Source organism: Lytechinus variegatus, chromosome 15 (genome assembly GCF_018143015.1).
Source record: "Lytechinus variegatus isolate NC3 chromosome 15, Lvar_3.0, whole genome shotgun sequence".
In the NCBI taxonomy this organism is placed as follows: Eukaryota; Metazoa; Echinodermata; class Echinoidea; order Temnopleuroida; family Toxopneustidae; genus Lytechinus; species Lytechinus variegatus.
The window spans coordinates 12,390,616-12,410,897 of record NC_054754.1 but is presented as its reverse complement, the minus strand read 5'-3'; the positions used below and the strand labels follow the sequence as shown (position 1 = coordinate 12,410,897).

Here is a 20,282-nt window from a genome sequence, read left to right as displayed (position 1 = left end):
GGGCCTACATGAAACAAAATGTTTATAAAAAAAAAAAGATCAGCTCGCGCAAGCAAAAAAAAAAAAAACACGGAAAAAACCCTCTTCGATCCGCAGACAGGGGAATATATAAATGAATGAACATTTTTCGTGCAACAGCCCCCCCCCCCTGCCCCCATTAGCAAAAGCTAGATCCGCAAAAGGGATGTGTTATAATTATACCCGGCAGGCCTATATACTCGCGAGTCGCGACCAAAAATCTACTCTAGTGATTACAATACCCCCCCTTCCTGTAAACTCCTGGATCCGCGCCTACGTAGTATTAATTATTTTAATTATGTATATTATTTCTATTATGATTATCCTTATTATTATCATTTTTGTTAATATTAGTAATATGATCATCATAATTATTATTATTAGTAGTACTTGTGAATTTTATTATTATTATTAATATTATTATTTATTAGTATCATTATGATGATTATCATTCTTATCATTATATCCATTAATTGCTACAGCATGAGTATATCACAAACATTATACTCATCGTAATTGTCAATACTACTAGGCCTACATTTATTTTAGGCGCAGGCGGGCTTCTAGCGACGGGAAACGAACAAAAAGGGAGAGGATAGTACAGGGAAAGAAGATAGGACAGATCGGGAAGATCTCTTTTTTGGGGGGTGGGGGGTATATTGATCAATAATATTTCTTTAAAAGGCTATATTGTCTTTCATCTGTTTATCGTAATTTGATATCGGAATACAATATTCTCCTTTCTTTTTTATAAATAAAAATTGAGCGACAAATTAAAATAAAAGGACCCTTTTCCATTTTCCCCATCTTAGTTCCCCCTTTTATATGGGTGTGTGTGCGTGTGTGTGTGCGTTTTAGGGGGGGGGTGGGGGTGCCTGAATTGCTGTACCCACTGAATCGACCTTTGCGATAGTAGTTATCATCATAGTTTTTAGGGTTTTTTTAAAACTAATATCAATAATTTCAAGGTATTAAAGTCATTTCGCTCCCCTCCTCGGATAACGCAAATTATTTGTATTAGACGAAATGGCTATTGGACCGAATGGCTATTAGACTAAATGGCTATTGGACGATTTGGGAATTGGACGAAATGGTTAGTAGACGATTTGGTTGGTAGACGAAATGATTATTGGACCTAATGGTTGATGGACGAAATGACTATTAGACGAAATGGCAATTGGACGAGTTGATAAGTAGACGATGTGGATATTGGACCAACTGAAATTAGCCGACATGGCTATTGGACCAAATGAACGGTGGACGAACTGGTTAATGGACGATTTGGCATTAGACCAAATGGATTTAGACGAAATGGTTGGTAGACGAAATGGTTGTAGACGAATTGGCTATAGACTAACTGGCTATTAGACGAAATGGTGATTGGACGAAATGGGTGGTATACGAAATGTTGATGGACGAAATGGCATTAGACGAAATGAATGTAGACCATGTGGTGAGTGGACGGGATGGCAGTAGACGAATTGGCAATTTACCGTATGGTGTACTATGTAAAGACGTTGACTAGTTAGTAGCCAAGTACTGTAAGTGATGTTTTGCATCTGTTTTGTACAACGTTTTAACAAATCTGTGTTGTGATCACTGATCAATAACCTTCACAACCGATTTTGTTTTCATGTATTTTTGTTAATGGCTTGTGTCATGCCATATTTTAACCAATGTATTCAGTCTTGTTTTCGTTTTTTTTTTACGTTTAAGTCAATGTTCTTAATGTGAATATACAATCCTTATTGTTATCCACCCCCCCAAAAAAGTTAGCCAAAGTAAGTCGCAAGCACAACAAAGAAGAAGTTGTAAGAAAATGTCGACATATAATTATGAGCAACAACAAACTAAATTTCATCATGACTAGAATTTGATAATACCGCAATACCAGCAACATGTCATTTTCGTTTTCACCTATCTTCATTCCACGGATACCATTATAATCATCAATCCTCGTCGTCTTGGTCGTCATCATCGTAATTGTCCTCATTATCATCTTCATCATCATCACCACACCAACAACGTCGTCGTCATCATCATCATCGCCACCATCGTCTTTTTCATTATATCATCCCCATCTTCCTCCTCGTTAGTCATAGTCATTGTCATCAATGAAAATAGAGATAAACGCATTGCCAACTTAAACAAAACGACGAAAATTGATAACAGTCATTATGGACACTTCGCAGTATACTCCCACCACACAGACCGTCAAAATGAACCTATACAAATACCAAAAGTAGGCCTATAACCATTCCGGTTTTTACTACATTTCAATTTCTATTCATTTTTTTCTTGGCGTTATCTACTCTGAAGAGGCTGTGTGTCATCTGATAAAAACAACTGAAGAAGACACAATTAGGAGTGTTATCACATTTGTCAAACTCCACATCATTAATTGTTTAGGCCTTTTTAAAATCTTTTTTATGTAGGTCTACTAGTCCCCTTTCGATTGAGACGTGAACGAAACACCGTTAATGGTCATTGAAGTCGCATTTATCATGAGTTTATGTTGTAATTGTACTTGATCGTTTCCCAATATCAAGCGATTAAAGAAAGAATCAGATAACTTGGAGGAGGGATAAAGAAGATGGTGAGAAGGAGGGGGGGGGGCATGCATGAGGGTTAAGGGGGGAGGGGGTGGACGGTGATCCCGGGGCCGGGGGTCCATCTTACATTTTTAATTTTGTAGAGCTACTTCAGAGAGAAGGTTGCCTCGTCGCCCCTATTATAAGTGACACAGAATCGCCGCTTATGAGGGAGAGAAGGGGCTTTCGCAACTGCTCGTGCGATCATTTTAGTCACAATAATGTTGCACACAATCGCAACGGTTGAAAGCGATCGTACCTCTAATTGCGAAAGGGGCTGAAGTTGTGTAGTGTAACCCCTAAATCACGGAATCAGGGCGATGTCCATTTTCGTCTTTATATCCCAACCACACTCTAAATTCCAAGGATTTAAAATAAATCCCGATCGGCTGTGAATAGTTAACAGCCGAATTGTGAATTTATTTTAAATCTTAAGATTAACTTTTAAATCTCCATAGATTGAAATTAAAATCTTTTGGATTTATATTTAAATCAACAATGTTTAAATATGAATCTAATATTCGGCTGGTCACTATTCACAGCCGATCTGGGTCTATTTTAAATCCTTGGAATTTAGAGTGCATGTTTGCTTATCTATGATTGTATAATTCAAGTCTGTTCATATTCCCTGTTTTTACCAAGCCTTTCGACAGAATGTAAAGAAAATATCTTTCGTTGGTCTTGTCTGTTTCGCCATCCATCCCAATTCTACAGACCTACCACATGACGAATTGTGTAGGTAAGATCTCATACTTGTTTGTGCACTGTACACCATTATTTTCCTCATGGGCAAAGTCGGAACGATAACCACCAATTAAAGGCAATGATTCGTTTTATAGTCGAAAAACAATGCAGTAAACCAATCAAAAGTTTGCAGTCTTTTGTGAAGGGGTTAGGAGTCCAATTTGTCACCCAATGTGGCATTTCACAATAGTTAAATCCATCGTCATCCCATTAAAATCACGGTCGAATGATTTTACAGAATATGGTGACAGTATTGCCATTCCATTCCGGACTTAAATGAGTTTGTAATTACGTGATATTGTTTTCCTTAAGATAACACAGAAATGCCCTATTTGATTGCTTTATTTGTTATTTCTTCGTTATTTCTTGCTTATTATCATCTTGACTCTATATATTATAGGCGTAACATGATGCTATGCGGGAAACCCTCTTCATTTTGCATACGTGCATGTGATGGTATTAGTACAAGTGCCCTAGCTGGGCAAATAGACATTGGCTACGTGTGTGTAAATATGACACCAGAAATACTGTGTAAATTCAGCAAAACTGTACATTTCCTATTGAGAAGTGCTGGTGACATATCTTGTGTAGGAATGTACGTGATTTGTAATTCTTTTTTCTTTGAGGGGGGGGGGGGTTACAGCCAGATTTAGGGATAGAGGAGGATGCATACATCAGACCGTCTACCTGAATAGCCTCCTGTTCCTTTTGATTCTTCCCCTATTTTTCCACTTTATTATGTATTAATTCATTCATGTCTGACTTAACACAATCGATAAAAACAATTGAGAGTAGTCCGGTTCAGTTAAAAAAAACCCTGCTTTACAACGGAGCCCTCCACGAATACAGAACATAAACATGGAAAAATGGAAATTAATTCATGTCACCGTTTTATTCTAACGATACTCTGAATTTTTCCAGAGACAAAGTGATATGCAATATATGGCGAAGAACTTTACTTCTGATAAACAACTCCATATCGTGCCAAATTCAAGAGTAATTTACCCGAACCCTCTGGCCCGTCGATCGCGCTCCACATTTATTATTTTCTCTCTCATTTTAACAGGAAACTGCTAGTTTTCAGCAGCAGTTATTTTTAAACCTCCTGTTTCGTGATTCGACTCAAAACCAGATAGACTGAATGGATATCACCTCCTAGTCTCATTTCAAAGCGTATATAGTGTTCTATTATAAATGATGATTTGATATTGGGCATGGCATAATGCAGTCTTAGTACTTTGATGATTATAGCATCCATGATTATAGTTTGTAAAACAGTGTGAGGTGACTTAATTGAGTTGTGTCACTGCGGGAGAATTGATGAAACGTTGTCTTTCTTTTCTTCAATGTTCTCAACAGTAGTATATTTTGCACGGGGAAGGAACTGGTTAATATGTTGAGAAAATTTCCCAATATTGACGAATGTAGATAATTGAAAAAAAAAAACCCGAATGAATGTATGACGTAGGCATACACATGTCCACGAGTTATTGTCTTTGCCCCCCCCCCCCGGCTCTTGAAAATAAAACGTTTGAATACATCGATGCCATGACTTTGTGTTTCTAGGGTGGTCACATGGCCACATTCGTTCCGGTGACAATTGCTCCGGGCTTTAGGGTTGCAATATGGTTTTATTTTAGATTCATTGTTACAGGCTTAGGATGTAGTATTAAATCTATGGTTGAAGATGGTGCATTCTATTGGTGTGTAGAATTTTCAGCGGAGAAATTGTCGCCAGAGCAAATGTCATGGAACCGTTCGCAGACACAGACCATCATAGAACAGAACTACATGTATCATACCTCAATGCTTCAACCAACAAGTCTGTATAGAGACAATAGCATAAGTTGTAATTAAGGTGCCGTGGCCGAGTGGTCTTAGGCGCCTGGCTATACATGGAAAGTCCGTAGTTCGATCCCCGGCCGCGGCACGTAGGTCCTATGCCCGTGAGCAAGGCATTTGATCTACAATGCTCTTTTATCCTGCTTTTAAATAAATGGAAATGCTATATGCATTATTGGTAACAAGGTGTGCATTTGTTTTGAAAAAAAAAGTTGTAATTAATAACAAGTTACAATTTGATTTTTAAAAAAAAATGTTACACACTTCGATTTAGCCCCATCCACGTAGACTTAAATTTCAAACCACTTTTTTGCTCCGACAAACCATGAACAAGCTAACGGTTCAGGCCTAGAAGATATGACGCCCCTGCCCCCTTTAATACATGTTTCTTTGTTTCGAAGTCTCAATGTCACCATGTCTAAAAGCACGTTGATTGATTAATCATGATGATCATTCCACGAGCTACGGCATCTGGACAGTCTATTAATGTCAACTTATGTTTAGACCCACTGTTATTGTCGAGGGTGCTTTGTCTCTGTTATTTTTCAACTTCAGCAATGTTAATGAAAAGTTATGCCTTCATCAGTTTCACTAGAATTGTTCAAATGAACAGGAACACTGTCGGAATCGCGGTAGTTTTCTTTTCTGCCCAAAAAACCCCAACAAACTTTTATTTCATTGTTTTTAAGAACAGGAATGTTTGATTCGGGTTACTTGTAAACCATTATCACTCTTATCACTGATTGATAAGTATGCTGTATCCAATACATGCATTGCTATTTCATATAGGCCTACATTGTCTAGCGGAAAATAGTGAACGAAAGTGCAGCCGGAATTGTGCATGCAGTCATCACCCGTCCGTCACGTTAATTGTAAATTACAATCTCTTTGGGGACATATTTGAGTATGCCGGTAGGGCTTTTGTTTTTACGGAACTGAGGCATCCGGGCCTAGTTTGGATCATGTGAATGTATTAATCAACATTCCCATGGCAATACCGTTATATGCATGTGCAGCTGGTATTGTCATCTCACGTGACCCCATAATTGCAGTTCACTTAGGGTCACCATGAAATGATTCAATTGTGACTCGGATTTTGAGCTGAAAAAAAGAGGAATTTTGAAATTGTAAGGTAACATGTAGAAGATATTTCGTGCGTGCAGAGGTGTATAAACTTACGTAGGGAAAAGTGGACCTTTTTAAAATATATTTTGATAGATTTCGAATTTACAGTCATATGTCAACGTTTACCTTTTCCTTTTTTCTCCACTTTCCCTTTTTGTCTTGGTCGTGAAACATTTTTTTTGGGGGGGGCGTCCGTAGCTTGAAGCCCCCCCCCCCATCTACACTCCAGTGCCTGTGTGTGCGTCTCCATTTGCCTTATCATTATTTTAGTGTGTCTTTTTTTAAGGGGGATACTATGTATGAGGTAGTACATAAAGTCACCTGTTTAGTACTTGCTCCTTATAAGAATCAATGTAGACCTATAGGCCTACATAAAGAGAACGTGGTATCATTTTGACTTACACGAAACTACATATCGAGTTAAGAGTTGACGATCACTCTTACGGTTACCTAAAATTATTCACCCCAGACCAGCGAACTTCATTTCGAGGTAACTTTCATGAGGCAATTTTGTAATCCAATAAAGTTGATGTAGCGTGTATAATGAGATCATAACGACTGCTAGTGATGATCAGTGTCCAGGGAACGAACATGATGCCAATAATGTTACTATAATAAGAAGAACTAAATAAAGATGAGAGGTACATGATAGGCCATTAATACTGGGCATCCATCCCAAGACGGATAAAGCATTTCTAGCTATTTATCGAACTGGTAAAAAGGTGATATTGATTTAAAAAAATCAACGAACGTTCATCACCATACTTCATAGACCTAACTGAATAATACACGAGGATTTGTTGATTCAAGGTCAAGTTCATGCCAGAAAAACGTTGATTTGAATAAATAGAGAAAAATCGAACTAGCATAACGCTGAAAATTTCATCAAAATCGGGTGTAAAATAAGAAAGTTATGACATTTTAAAGTTTCGCTTATTTTTCACAAAACAATGATATGCACAACTCAGTGACATGCAAATTAGACCGTCGATGAGTGTATGGGTTTTGTATATCTAATGCGAGGGAATGTGGCAATCAAGTGGTCTCAGAAAAGAAGTCTAATAGAAGGCCCTTAATCTCTTTTTTCTGACCGTATTTCTTAATTTTGTTTTTACAGCAGTTAAAAAGAACTAAAATAATTACAGTTATAAGTTAGAGGGAAGAACTAAGATGAGTTTGCCATGTCATGGACCTACATGTATATAGGTCCATGGCCATATCAATGTATCTGTTATGGAAACCTTGGTTTTGATCGGCTTCTGTGCCGTAATACAGGTAATATCATAGCAGTCATAAGAATGGCAACGTTATCGCAATTGCAGGGGTGTTTCATAAAGCTGTTCGAAAGGTACGAATGACTTAACGAACGACTGGTGATCCTTTCTTATGCTATGTTCGTAACTTTACGAACAGCTTTATGAAACACCCACCCAGGATATTAAACTCCTTCAACGGGCCCTAAGAAGGTGAGGGTTTTTTCAGATATGTACCCGCTCCTTGGGATGAGACATATGTGTTTTTATGACACGGCTATTGCTTTCGCGCCAATGACCAATCTCTCAAACGTGTGAATGATCGACGAGTCGTCTCAATCGATTTTCCACACAGTAATCGCTAAAAGATTGCTATGATACCAGAGGGCCGCCCCCGGGGTCGCCCTCCCACCCCCAATGACTTGTGTAGGCCCTTGTAGAAGAAATTCAAAGATGAACAGTAACGGGAAGAAAAGTACGAGAACAAGAGACTAAAGTATTTATTTTCAATCACCAACTCATATCATTTGGTCTACCATCAGTTCGTCCACTATTCCCATGGTCTAATTGTCCTTTCCATCCACTAACCATCTGGGCTCACCATTTCGTCTAATAATCAGTTGGTTTAATAGCCATTCAGCCCATATACCATTTCGTTTAACTTGCATGAACTCGGTCGTCTCGGTGTTAATTGCATGGGCAACATTAATGAAAATGAAACGGGTTTTGAACCAACTGGTTATGAGACGAAATGGTCATAGACGAACTGGTGATTAGACGAAGTGATATTAAAGGACAAGTCCACCCCAACAAAAACTTGATTTGAATAAAAAGAGAAAAATTCAACAAGCATAACACTGAAAATTTCATCAAAATCGGATGTAAAATAAGAAAGTTATGGCATTTTAAAGTTTCGCTTATTTTTAACAAAATAGTTATATGAACGAGCCAGTTACATCCAAATGAGAGAGTTGATGACATCGCTCACTCACTATTTCTTTTGTATTTTATTATATGAAATATGAAATATTGTTATTTTCTCGTCATTGTCATGTGAAATGAAGTTTCATTCCTCCCTGAACACGTGGAATTCCATTTTTTTAACATTTTGTGCTTCAGGCAAGGAGGTCCTAATCGTCAAATTCGTAAAAATTGAAATATTGTATAATTCAAACAATAAAAAAAAACAAAAGAAATAGTGAGTGAGTGACATCATCGACTCTCACATTTGGATGTAACTGGCTCGTTCATATAACTATTTTGTTGAAAATAAGCGAAACTTTGGAATGTCATAACTTTTTTATTTTACATCCGATTTTGATGAAATTTTCTGCATTGTGCTTGTCTGATTTTTCTCTATTGATTCAAATAAACATTTTTCTGAGGTGGACTTGACCTTTAAGACCAAATGTTGATGGACGGAATGGCATTAGACTAAAATGAACATAGACCATGTGATGAGTGGACGGCTGGGCAATTTACCTACTGAAGCTCATGATTAAACGTGTGAACTGAACAATTAATGGAAATATATATGATCGGAAATTTAAACGTTGATTATATTTCATAATTATAGTCTGATCATCATGCTAGTCTGATTGTATTTTTTAATATAGATGTACCTCCCCTTTATTCATAGGCCTACTTGGTTGTACACAATAATAATCACAAGGCAAATTTGACATGATACATCTTTGAATTAATAAATTACCTTTGTTTGCTTGCGCATTTATGAACTAACTCAATGGAAGTAAGGCTTTTAAAAGTACTTATCGTCGCTGTTCTTCTAGAGCCTCGATCTAGTTCTATTACCTTTTTGAAGGTACCTGCATTAATAACGATAAACAGCTAGTCTTCGGGAAATCAACAACACTCGTGATGTTTTTTTAACTTGGAAATATATCCTGAACTACAGGAAAGAGGCTAAACTATTGGTGTGGGGGGGGGAGGGGTAACTTACTTTCCACGTACACTCATACACTCATTCCAAAGTGGGCTAGTATGGAAGTTTATACGGCTTTTTTTCATATTAAACCCTTCATGTTCTTGTAATTGTGTAATACTTTTAATAAATAATGATTACACGATTCTTCTTTTTTTTTTTACAAAAACTGTTTATTTATAACGTTTCTACTAAGTGCCCCTCTTACGGTGCACCTCTTCAAATTCGAGTAGGTCGAGTGAAAGCCACAGCGATCATAGTATTGATGACTTGCGGCTGCTTGCATACAGGGTAGAAGGTACTTGGGGGCTCCTGCCCCTCCACCCCCCGAAAAGAATTATATTGAATTGAGTAAAATACAATATGAATTTCTGGATATTTTATATTTTAAAGTCTGTCATTGATTAAAATATCTTGTGGCTTTAAAAGTTCAATTTCTTCTGACTCGCTTCGCTTACCCGCCATGATGTCATATATCCCCCCCCCATCGTAAATAAAAGCATTTTATGAACAGGGATCCAAATTGTTGGTATATACCATGATTTAAATTCAGCTACCCCGCCCCCATTTTGACATTCACTGTTGCCGCCTTGTACACCACACAGTGTCATACGGCTGGTAGAACGTGCAGGGGTTAACTTAATAAATTTCCATGGGTATTCCCTAATGGGAATGTTCTTGAAAGCTTTTCAGGTGACCCCCGTGTATCTATATGCCTGTAAATAATGCTAGGAAAGGCACATCAATAATGTTCTTTGTCTCAACTTTAAAGGGAAATGTTAGCCTGTCATCGAGTTTTTTTAACACATGTAACGATTTTCCCCAAACTTGTTCTATTTCTCATCATGATATAGTTACAGAATTTGTTCTTTTATCTATTTTTTTATTTGTTTGTAAATTGTAAGAATGTATGATGACTTGCTTGAAATGTATGTTTATTAATAGGTCCCCTGTGTATTCATTTAAGTAGACCTATGCATAGTCATTTATTGATGTAGGCCTTTTGTTATTTTTTTATATCACTCATATTTTTACAAATAGGCCTACATTATTGAGCTATTTATTAATCAACTATCTATCAATTCTTTTCGATTATTTATTAAATGAATTCCAATTATTGTTTACAAACAGTTCTCCAGAGTGGATGTTGTCTATTGACCCGCCAGTATTACAATTTGGACCTAGTCTACCCCCTGAGATACGTCGAATTTATTGACCCCCCCCCCATTTTTCACGCCTAAGAGAAAAATGAGAAAAAATAAAGAAAATAAAAGAGGGAAAGGGTGAAATATATTATTTTCTGAATGTAATCACCAAAAATATATCATATTAAAAATTGTGAAATAGATTTTGGATTTCAAAAGTTTTTGCTCGTTCGCAGCATTTTATAAATGTTGCCCCGTTCGACATTTCTGGCCCCTCAAAATGTTTGGATCATTACGCCACTGACTATAATATGCAAGAACACTGTTCCAAGCTGTGTCAACATCCCCCAACGTTTTCTGCCGTTACACCTTTATCTTAAAAAGGTCTTTGTACAACTGAACCAAAATGAACAGGGGCCCGTTGCAGAAAGAGTTGCGTTTAAAAGCAAGCCAAAAGATCAATCATAAGTCCCAAATGCGCGCTCTTGATTGGTTGAAAATCAAGTTTCGCATGATTTTTAGAGTTGCGATTGATTGCAACTCTTTCTGCAACGGGCCCCAGATAGAAAATAAGCGATATAAATCCACAATTGGTATCCCTTTTTACAATGAAATTATGGTAAAAACCATATGGTAGTCTGTAGCTTGTATTATAAGGATGAAATATTAAGAGGTATGTCAAACAGCAATAAGCGTTCATTTCATCCTTCTGGATAAATGATGCATTTATACAGGGGAGGTTTTCCTTTCAGTGACGAAAAAAAAATCGCATTGAAAGAAAAATGCATTTCCGAGTTTTGGATGTCAATCCTGCGCTTCGGCTTGAGGGCGAACTTTGGGGCAAAATTGGGTAAAATAACGAGAGGAAATGAGGGTCTCATGAGCCGCATGAACCCCGAGCTGGCCGTAATCAATTCTCGTGAACCCGATATCTGTCATGTCTGTCTCATCTCAATTCAGCAGTGTGATCAAGAAGATCGCTTCCTTCAGATCCCTATTCACACTCGAATTGTAATCCGTGCTTTAAAGAGCGCATAATTATTTGCTCTTCATGTCATGGATCTGCAGTTGGTGGAGACATTGGCGCTCTTCAGGGGCGATGCGCCCTTGACACTCTAAAAATCAAGGATTTAAAATAAATATAGATCGGCTGTGAAAAGTGACCAGCCGAATGTTAGATTTAGTTTTAAATCTCGTTGGTTTAAATATCAATCTAAAATAATAGAATTAAAATCTGTTGAGATTTGAAAGTTAATCATAAAGATTTGAAATAAATCCAACGTTCGGCTGGTCACTATCCACAGCCGATCTGCATTTATTTTAAATCCTTGATTTTTAGAGTGTAGCAATGTTTAGTGCTCTATTTTGCATCACTCACATGTATAGGCTAAATCGACTACTTATAGTTATACACATTGTTAGTAAAATTAGAGTTTCAATATGGATCGGGTTCGATAATATTGGGATTGCCTGGCTTTCCCTATATGGTTCATAGGGGAACACTTCGTCTTTCATTTTTACTTGCTTTTTCTTTGCGCCTCCCCAGTAAAGCATAATGATAGATTATGACAATATATTATTTAGACAGTAATCTCATTTTGTCCTCCTTTTTACTTCCCCTCTTCATTCTTTGTTTTTTCTTGGTCGTAAAACTTATTGTTGTTATTATTATTATTTTTTTTGGGGGGGATGTCCATTGTCCCAACTCCCAAGCCCTAAATACTTTTCATCAGCACTATAACACTTATAGTCTGCTGAAAAACGAAATGATTGATCAGGCCTTCTATTGTCTATTGTATGTTCCCAAGCAAATTTGTTTGCAAGAAAGTATGTTCAAAATAATGAAAATTTTCAATCTCAATTTGCAATCATATTTTCAGTTATTACATTCAAATATATAGCCTTCAAGCCTATGAAAATGTACAAAACACATGACTCTTTGGCAGGGGATGCACCGAGATATTTTTTAGGCTCTTCGGACGACAGTTCCCCCTTTAATATCTCATGTGAATCACTCCTGCAATGTCGCTCGTCGAAGTTTAATCAGTCGTTCGTTTTCCAACTTTCATTTCAATCCTGGAATTAATCCTGATTAAAGTTCGATAGTCCGAGGCAATTTAGCGAAATAAATGGGAGTTTATTTCGAAGATACAGAAGGGATTTAGCGATGTCTAGAGATATCCACTGTGGAGACATCTGTATATTCAAACATGTATCATGGATAGTATGCTTCCCCAAACCTTTTAAGCCTCATGAAGTTATGATAGGTAAATTATTTCTGAATTGTTCTTAAGAGTATACTGAGTAGTCCGACTCTCCACCCTAGACCACGTAATACACAGTAAAAAAAATAGCACGTTGTTTAAGCCTGTCACTCTAACAACGTTGTAAGTTTGAATAAAATTGTTTAACAAGTTGTTTAAAAAGTTTAAGCAGTTGTTTAAGAAAATAAACAAAAGTTGTTAGAGTGGCGGGCTTAAACAATTAACGTGCTTAAAATTTTATACAGCGTTTTTACAGTGTATCCATTCGCATGCCTCCTTTGTGTGGCGAGGAGTCGATGGATTTTAATAGGCCATGAGCAAGGCTTTTCGGTAATTTTATTTACAGTATTTCGATATAGATAATGTTTGTGCCTGTAGACTATGTCTCTTTGAGCGTCGATGCATCTTGTCTTCATGCATCTAGATCTGCCTATCAGCGTTTCACCTGCAATTTTTTCTGATTTCCATGCTTTCGTGTATGCCGAGGTGCGCAGATGTTTCGAGCAGTAGGGGGTATATATATTGCTTAATTCCAACAAATTTGATCTATCATCAAACCAGACTAGTCTTAATTGAGGGATATGTTAACGGTATATGATGCTGATGATTTGTTTGTTCCTATTACATTTTGAAAGGTATTTGATATATATTTCATAATTGTGTTCAGAGAGAGCATATGCAGACTTCCCTACAACGCAACTACATTGAGATGAAATAAAGAAATATCAATGAATAATAAAGAAAACATGGATACATGCGTGACATTTTTGTAAGTAATAAGCAAAATAAGTACAAAAAATTGCATGTTCAATTAATTCTCTAGGTCGAACCGGAACATTCTATTGATGGATATCGGATATATATGAGTTGAAATAATGTTTTGAGATTTAGGCAACCATTCTTGGGAGAGTTCAACATCGCTGTTTAAATTCAAAACGTTTTAAAGAATATCTGTAATAAAGTAAACTTATACAGATCGTATTGTTCCGGTAGTGTCATGATTATCATCATGAGTTTCATTACAGTTTGCAATTTTTAAATTGTACCTTATCAACCCCTCTTGTTTAGTATAGTTTCCCTATTCGATTGATGTGGTTTAGGGCTATGGAATTAATGGTGTCAGCGGTGGGATGTTCAACGCTAAGCGTTAATCGCACAGACCGACGTCGTTCGGGCATTTCTTAAATGTACGTCGAGAAAACTTCGGACATTATTTTGATGCCAACAAATACATTTTAACACGAATAATCTCTTGAATCAACGATTAATATATTTTTAATAATTCGGTCAGTCCTTCTGAAACGGAAAGTATACGTTTCTGGAGACCTGTATATAGCCAGCTTTTATTATTTTTTTCATGATTACATCAGGGAAGTGTTCCCTGATTACATGTAGACTCTCGATTTAACTGCATTATAAAAAAAATGTCTCGAAAGCATGATAAATGGACACACTTCACATTCAAAGCTTTTCATCGCATCCTGTCATCCATCCATTGTATTGGGTTGTTTTGTTTTCGTTTGTTTTTAATAAGAAGAACATAAAAACTAAATAATTGCGCTGTGATACCAAATTGCCTTGAACCCAAGGATCTTGCAGGTACACAGGTACATAAATGGATGGGAGGGGGAGGTATTGCTCTACAGGGGAGCGATTTAAAGGGGGATTAAAAGAGATCGAAGAAATAAGAAGGGTGTCGGGGAAAGAGGGTCTAAGCACTAAGGTCTTACAAAATGACATGAGAAAGCTGAAAGAAGTAGAGGAAGGAGATGAGAGGGGAACGATTTAGTTTTATAAAATATGAAGGACGGGCGGTAAATTAAGCGTGGAAGATTGCGAAAGTTGATAAAAGGATGGAGAAAGGGAGTTAGAGAGAGATGTGGAGAAATTCGACTAGGTTTTTTTTTAGATGGAGATGATTAATTAATCATGGAAGTTAATGACGTATATTGGCTACTCTAGTTACACCTGTGCCCATCAATGGAGCTGAGAGGGAATCCAGCCATGGGCGTATTCACATAATTAGCCTCAAAATGAGCTCATTTACGATCATCCCAAAATCTGTAATGTATTTGTATTCGTAAGGCAGCTCCCGTCATAATCTTTAAAATATATTCCAAATTGACGAAACATGATTTTGTGAAACTACCTTGTAGTTTACCGTGATTTACTGAATGTAGTGTCATTTTAACCCCCATTCGGAACATCTGGTGTGGATTATGTTGTATCAAAATAGAGTATCGACAACTATACGGAATTCCATTTTAAAATGTCACGACAATAATTTGAGCAGAATGACGTAAACGAATAATCACAGGGGATTATGGTAATTTTGCTATACTATTATTGATACTCACATACATGTATTATGTGACATAAAAATCTTCCCCTTGTTTGACGATAGTGTATCCATGGACCTATGGTGTATCATACGCGTAGAGGGGGAAAGGAAATTTTTAATCAAGGATCCCCGCCGGATTCAAGTAAATGATTGAATTGAATTTGGATGTAAAAGAACTACAGGTAATCATGTACATTAATTTCTACTAAATTAAGAGTTTAAGAATTGATTGTCTTTTTCAAATTTCAAACAGTTGATGGGTGAAAATAAGTATTTGGGCCTACGCATTCCATTATTAGATTAGCATTTCATTTTCAGTTAAATTTGCCCTTTACGAAGCCCTATTGCAAAACAGAAAAGATTCAACCTTTTTAAAAGTTTGGTTTTTAATTGTCTTTCCAATGTACGGGTCATTTCCCTTTAAAAACAAATGAATTGTTATGTACACAGCAGTTAATAAATTCACTGAGATGATTTTGATTTAGAAATTAATCCGGACATCATTTCCTGGCCCGCTCTCTGTTGGACCGATTTGTTACCATGGCAATTATTTCTAATTCTGTAATTGTCTGATTTCCGCTCGATTTACGTACTCAATCAGCAGGACATATCAGGGAATATACAAAGTCATGATACAAGCGTAATTGAAAATGTTGAAAGTGGGTTTAGTTATAGGTCCATGATTACAGACCGTTATGAAGTCTTCTATTTTTGTACCAGATAGAATCACCTGTTTCGGTCCCCTGTTCCTGATCATTGACTAGTCGACCATATTTCCTTACCTGTAGCCTTATTTTTCACCGAGCAATAACGTCTGGCCAAATAAGCAGTCCACTGAGAAATACAGACAATCAAGGGAATGAAGTAAAATTTGGTGTTGGCTCTTTTTTTTGGCGGGATATTGAATTCTATCATAAATCGTTGGCCGCGGCAGACAGTACGGTGTCAGGTTTTCCATGATCGTGCGATCGCTTGAGGCTTCGCTGAGCCCCATGTTGACACCTTCTCGTTGATGAAAAGGGATCGATATTTCGCTGCTTCCCTTGGGGTATCAAAGTCGTTGTACGACCCTTGCACAAGTCATTAAATTCTCACCAAATTTTGTTGTGGCTTGTATGTCAAAGGCACCCACAAAACATATACATTTTCAAAGTTTAGATTCAATGTTATTACAACCGGACTTCTTTTATCTGTAGTTTGATGAAACAAGAAAAATGCCAGACAGTAATACAAGTCATGATTCTTGCATTCTTACAGATTGGAGATCATCATAGTCAATATCCAACCCTTCCACTTCGCCCAGCCCCATTCATACCATCAAAGAGTAATTCTATGAGTGGATGGAAGGGGTGACTTATGACATTACCTTTCTATGATTATTTTTTCTGAACAAAATTTCAGCATATCCATCCGATTTCAGAAGGGACATCATGTGGTGTTTGACGTGATTTTCATTTTCAATTTATTGAACAGACACTGTCATCGTGATGAAAATTGATTTCATTGTGTTATTTTTTTAAAAACTTATTTTTTTTTTTCATTTTTGCAGATCGAGTTGGGAGATTCCAGCGCTCAAGAGCGGTCAGCAACGTTTTGTGAGCGACTCGGACGGGAAACATTACCCTTGGTACGGCTGCACTACTGAAGTAGGGGTGATCGTGGGACCTACGAACTGCTACACCGTCTGTCATCTACGGATGAACGATAATTTCCACCCCTCCATCACATGGGACATTCCGGTGCGCAACAGTCACGAGGTCAAACTTACCAAGCTCGCGCGCGACCAGAGCTTTACGGTGTGGTTAATCGCGAGCAACAAAACGACAGGTCAGAAGTTTGTGCTTCGTACGATAAAATGGCGAATGCAAATCAACATCGCGGTGGATGGTCGACAACCTTTGGGACGACGAGCACACCTTTTAGACCCCATAATTCAGGAACAACCGCAAATACTAGAGCCAAATCAGAACGAACTACCCCCTCCGGAAGCCCTACGCGCACCCAACGCCAACAACGCGCAAACTTTAATATGGCGACCCATGACGGGGCGTGAAGTAGTTATAGTACCTCCAGTAAGCCAGTAGCGATTTTTACTTCACTGGTGGACTTCTAGAAACTTTCTGTAATTGAGAATCACAATCAAAATGAGCAAATATGACTGTTTAAACGAAGAGCATAAAGTGATTGTTTTTATATTTAAGAGACGATGAGAAAGAGAGCAATACGTTTATATCACTGTCAACTGCCGAATTTTTGCTTCACATGTCGAAATGGCCATTAACAAATGCCAGATGAGTTTAAGGTATTTCAAAATGAATGGATGGCGTCGTTGTATGACAAACTACGTAACAGACAGTACTTAAAGTGTGATATTGCTGACAAAGAATGCTCGCAACTTTCCAGCGGTTATGTGCAATCTAGCTACCAAGACTTTCTTCTCATTGTTTTCCTGATTTGACATTGACGTTGATAATGACCTCAAAGAAGTATGAAAATCGTGTGGCCTGTTGCGGATGATAGGTCTGTTAAAAAATATGAATGAACAAGAAAATAATTGTATAATTTGACCACATGAATTGGACAAGGTGAAGCATCAGTGCCTTAATTGAAGAATCATTTATTTTTATCTTTATATTGGAAGAGTAAATAGTCGTACAAATAAACCCTGATTATAAATTAGTTAGGCCATTGTGCACCAATTTCTTTTCTTGTCAGAGATGCGCATGTCTTCCAGCCACGAGTTCTTTTATCTGTGCCTTGAAATATCTGCTGATTCAGTGACTGTATTTGTGAGATGTTCAGCAGAACTGCTGCAAGGGAAATGTAGAGTCTCAATCTGTCCCAGTCACACTGTTCCCGATCGACCCGTGAACGATCTGTGAGAGCCGTCATCAGTATCCTGTATCGTTGGTTGTCGATCTGTCCGGGGTCATGATGGTTAGACCAATAAGGGTGTGTGTGACTGATTCCTATAAGCGAGCTCTTCATTGTACCATGATTAATGTTGGTAAAATGGTAGATAATTAAATAATAAATATATGCTATTTAAGTATTAAAGTACACTGTAACACAAAGGCTGATTATGTTTTTCACACCCGGTTTATCGTACAAGTTCCTCCATTGATATCCTATGAAAAATAACAAGGATTCTTACAAAAGGTATACCCGCCAATGATTAGGCCTATAAGCGTTGCAGCACCCCCAGTTTTAAAAGGTTAATGTGATTTGCAAGCCTTCTCTGAATACTTACGGGATACCATAATTAAATCACATTTATTGGTAAATGCATGCTTGCTGAACCTTGGGGGCGGGCTGGAATTCTATATGAGGGAAGGGGCATGCTGGTGTTTACACTATTTTGAACGTCTGTTCTATGGCAAAATTGAAACGCGGTCTGAAATATGAACACAAAGGGAACTTAGCTGTCCGGTAAGTCGGAATGATGGGATATGTCCACTTCTGAAATAATAATTTACACTATCAAAGCTCAATCCAGATTTCCAGGATTTAAAAACAAATCTCGAGCGGCTATTAAAAAAGACAAATCGAACATTGCTGATTTGAATATGGGAACTTTGGGATTTAAAGACAAATTCATAGGATTCAAAACTAATCAAAATTTGTCTGGTCACTACTCACAGTCGCTATATGGATCTGTATTAAATCCTTGAAATTGAGTTCAATAGTAAATTAGACATCTGAGCGAATAGAATAAAATTGTTGATCTTGTAGAGAATAAAACATGAGTTCTATTGTTCTAACCAAAGAACTCCATATTCGTTATGTTACTATTATCAAGTAATCCACAACTACTTTGACCAACATGATATTTGAGTGTTACAGCATAACGTAGCACATGATCTGTGAATTCAGTATCAATAATCAAATCAATTGATGCTTCAATTTTGCTCCAGACTCCGAAAGTATTGCATTTTGCCCAGGAGCAAGAATAATTGGACGATGTTAAGAGGATGTTCCACTTCCTGTGTATTTAAAGTGGTGAATACTTGAGAAAATGATTTGCATATTCCTCGAAATTTGTAACTTATTTATGACAGAAACTATGCAAACGATGTTGCTGAATTTGAGAGGATATGCAAAATGTAAATATACTTTCACACTGAGAAACAATGTCTTCCGATATTGAAGAAGGAGAAAAAGTTCAATGGCCTTTCATTCTCGCTTTAAAAAAAAGAAAATATCATTAATATTTTTAACTCTAATTTCTAAAGAATGTCATCCCCATTTTTTTTTGCGGGGGGATGCATATGCTGAATCTGAAATGTTTATTTCATTGTCGGGGTTTAATTTGCGTTCAGTTGGTCTAGTGCTACAGTCTCGTGGATAGCACCAACTCCAGTCCAGTCAAAGCTTTTACGCTATACTACCCGTGACTTACAATCGGTCGATTTGGAGTCGGTTTCGTTGGTGTGACTGTAATCATACACAGCAAAAACTGTGGTGTTAACCGGTGTACATAGAGGACCACACCAGATATTTTACACCGGTGTTAAATTGGTGGTGTTAGTTTTACACCTATAGGTGTTATTACAACACCTATGGTTGTTACATTTACACTCTTTGGTGTTATGTTCAATATCTAGGGTGTTATTTTAACACCTCAGGGTGTGGTCCTCTATTAACACCAATAGGTGTCAGTTTTTACAGTGTAAAGGAAGCCGTATTTATTGGTTCATACGACTCCTGACCTGGGGAGCGTTTCATGAAAGTTGTCAGCACTCACAAGTTGGCTTTCTCCGACAGTTACCATAGTAACAGTCAGAGGCCAGTGCCTCACAGCCAATCAAAACCAAGGATTTCACTGAAATTGTCAGCACCGACAATTTAGTCAGTGCTGACAACTTTCATGAAACACCCCCCCCCCCGGAACTTTTTTTTCTCAAACACATCATGATGCATTGATAATCATTGTATTTCATTAAGGACCATCAAGAAAGACGTTATATGACAATGTCATTCGTTATGGGTCTACTTTACGCGTTAAGTGGGGACATTC

At 37.4% G+C, this 20,282-nt stretch overlaps 1 protein-coding gene across 1 annotated transcript in view; it reads left to right on the top strand.

Moving 5' to 3' along the window:
- The window catches only part of LOC121429035 (protein FAM78B-like), a 35,236-nt gene extending 15,483 nt beyond the window's left edge, over window positions 1-19,753 (top strand). The window contains exon 2 of the mRNA XM_041625932.1: window positions 16,815-19,753. Coding sequence (XP_041481866.1) covers window positions 16,815-17,349 — 535 coding nt within the window. The 3' untranslated portion in view covers window positions 17,350-19,753. The remainder of the gene's footprint in view (window positions 1-16,814) is intronic.
- The last annotated feature ends 529 nt before the right edge of the window (window positions 19,754-20,282 follow it).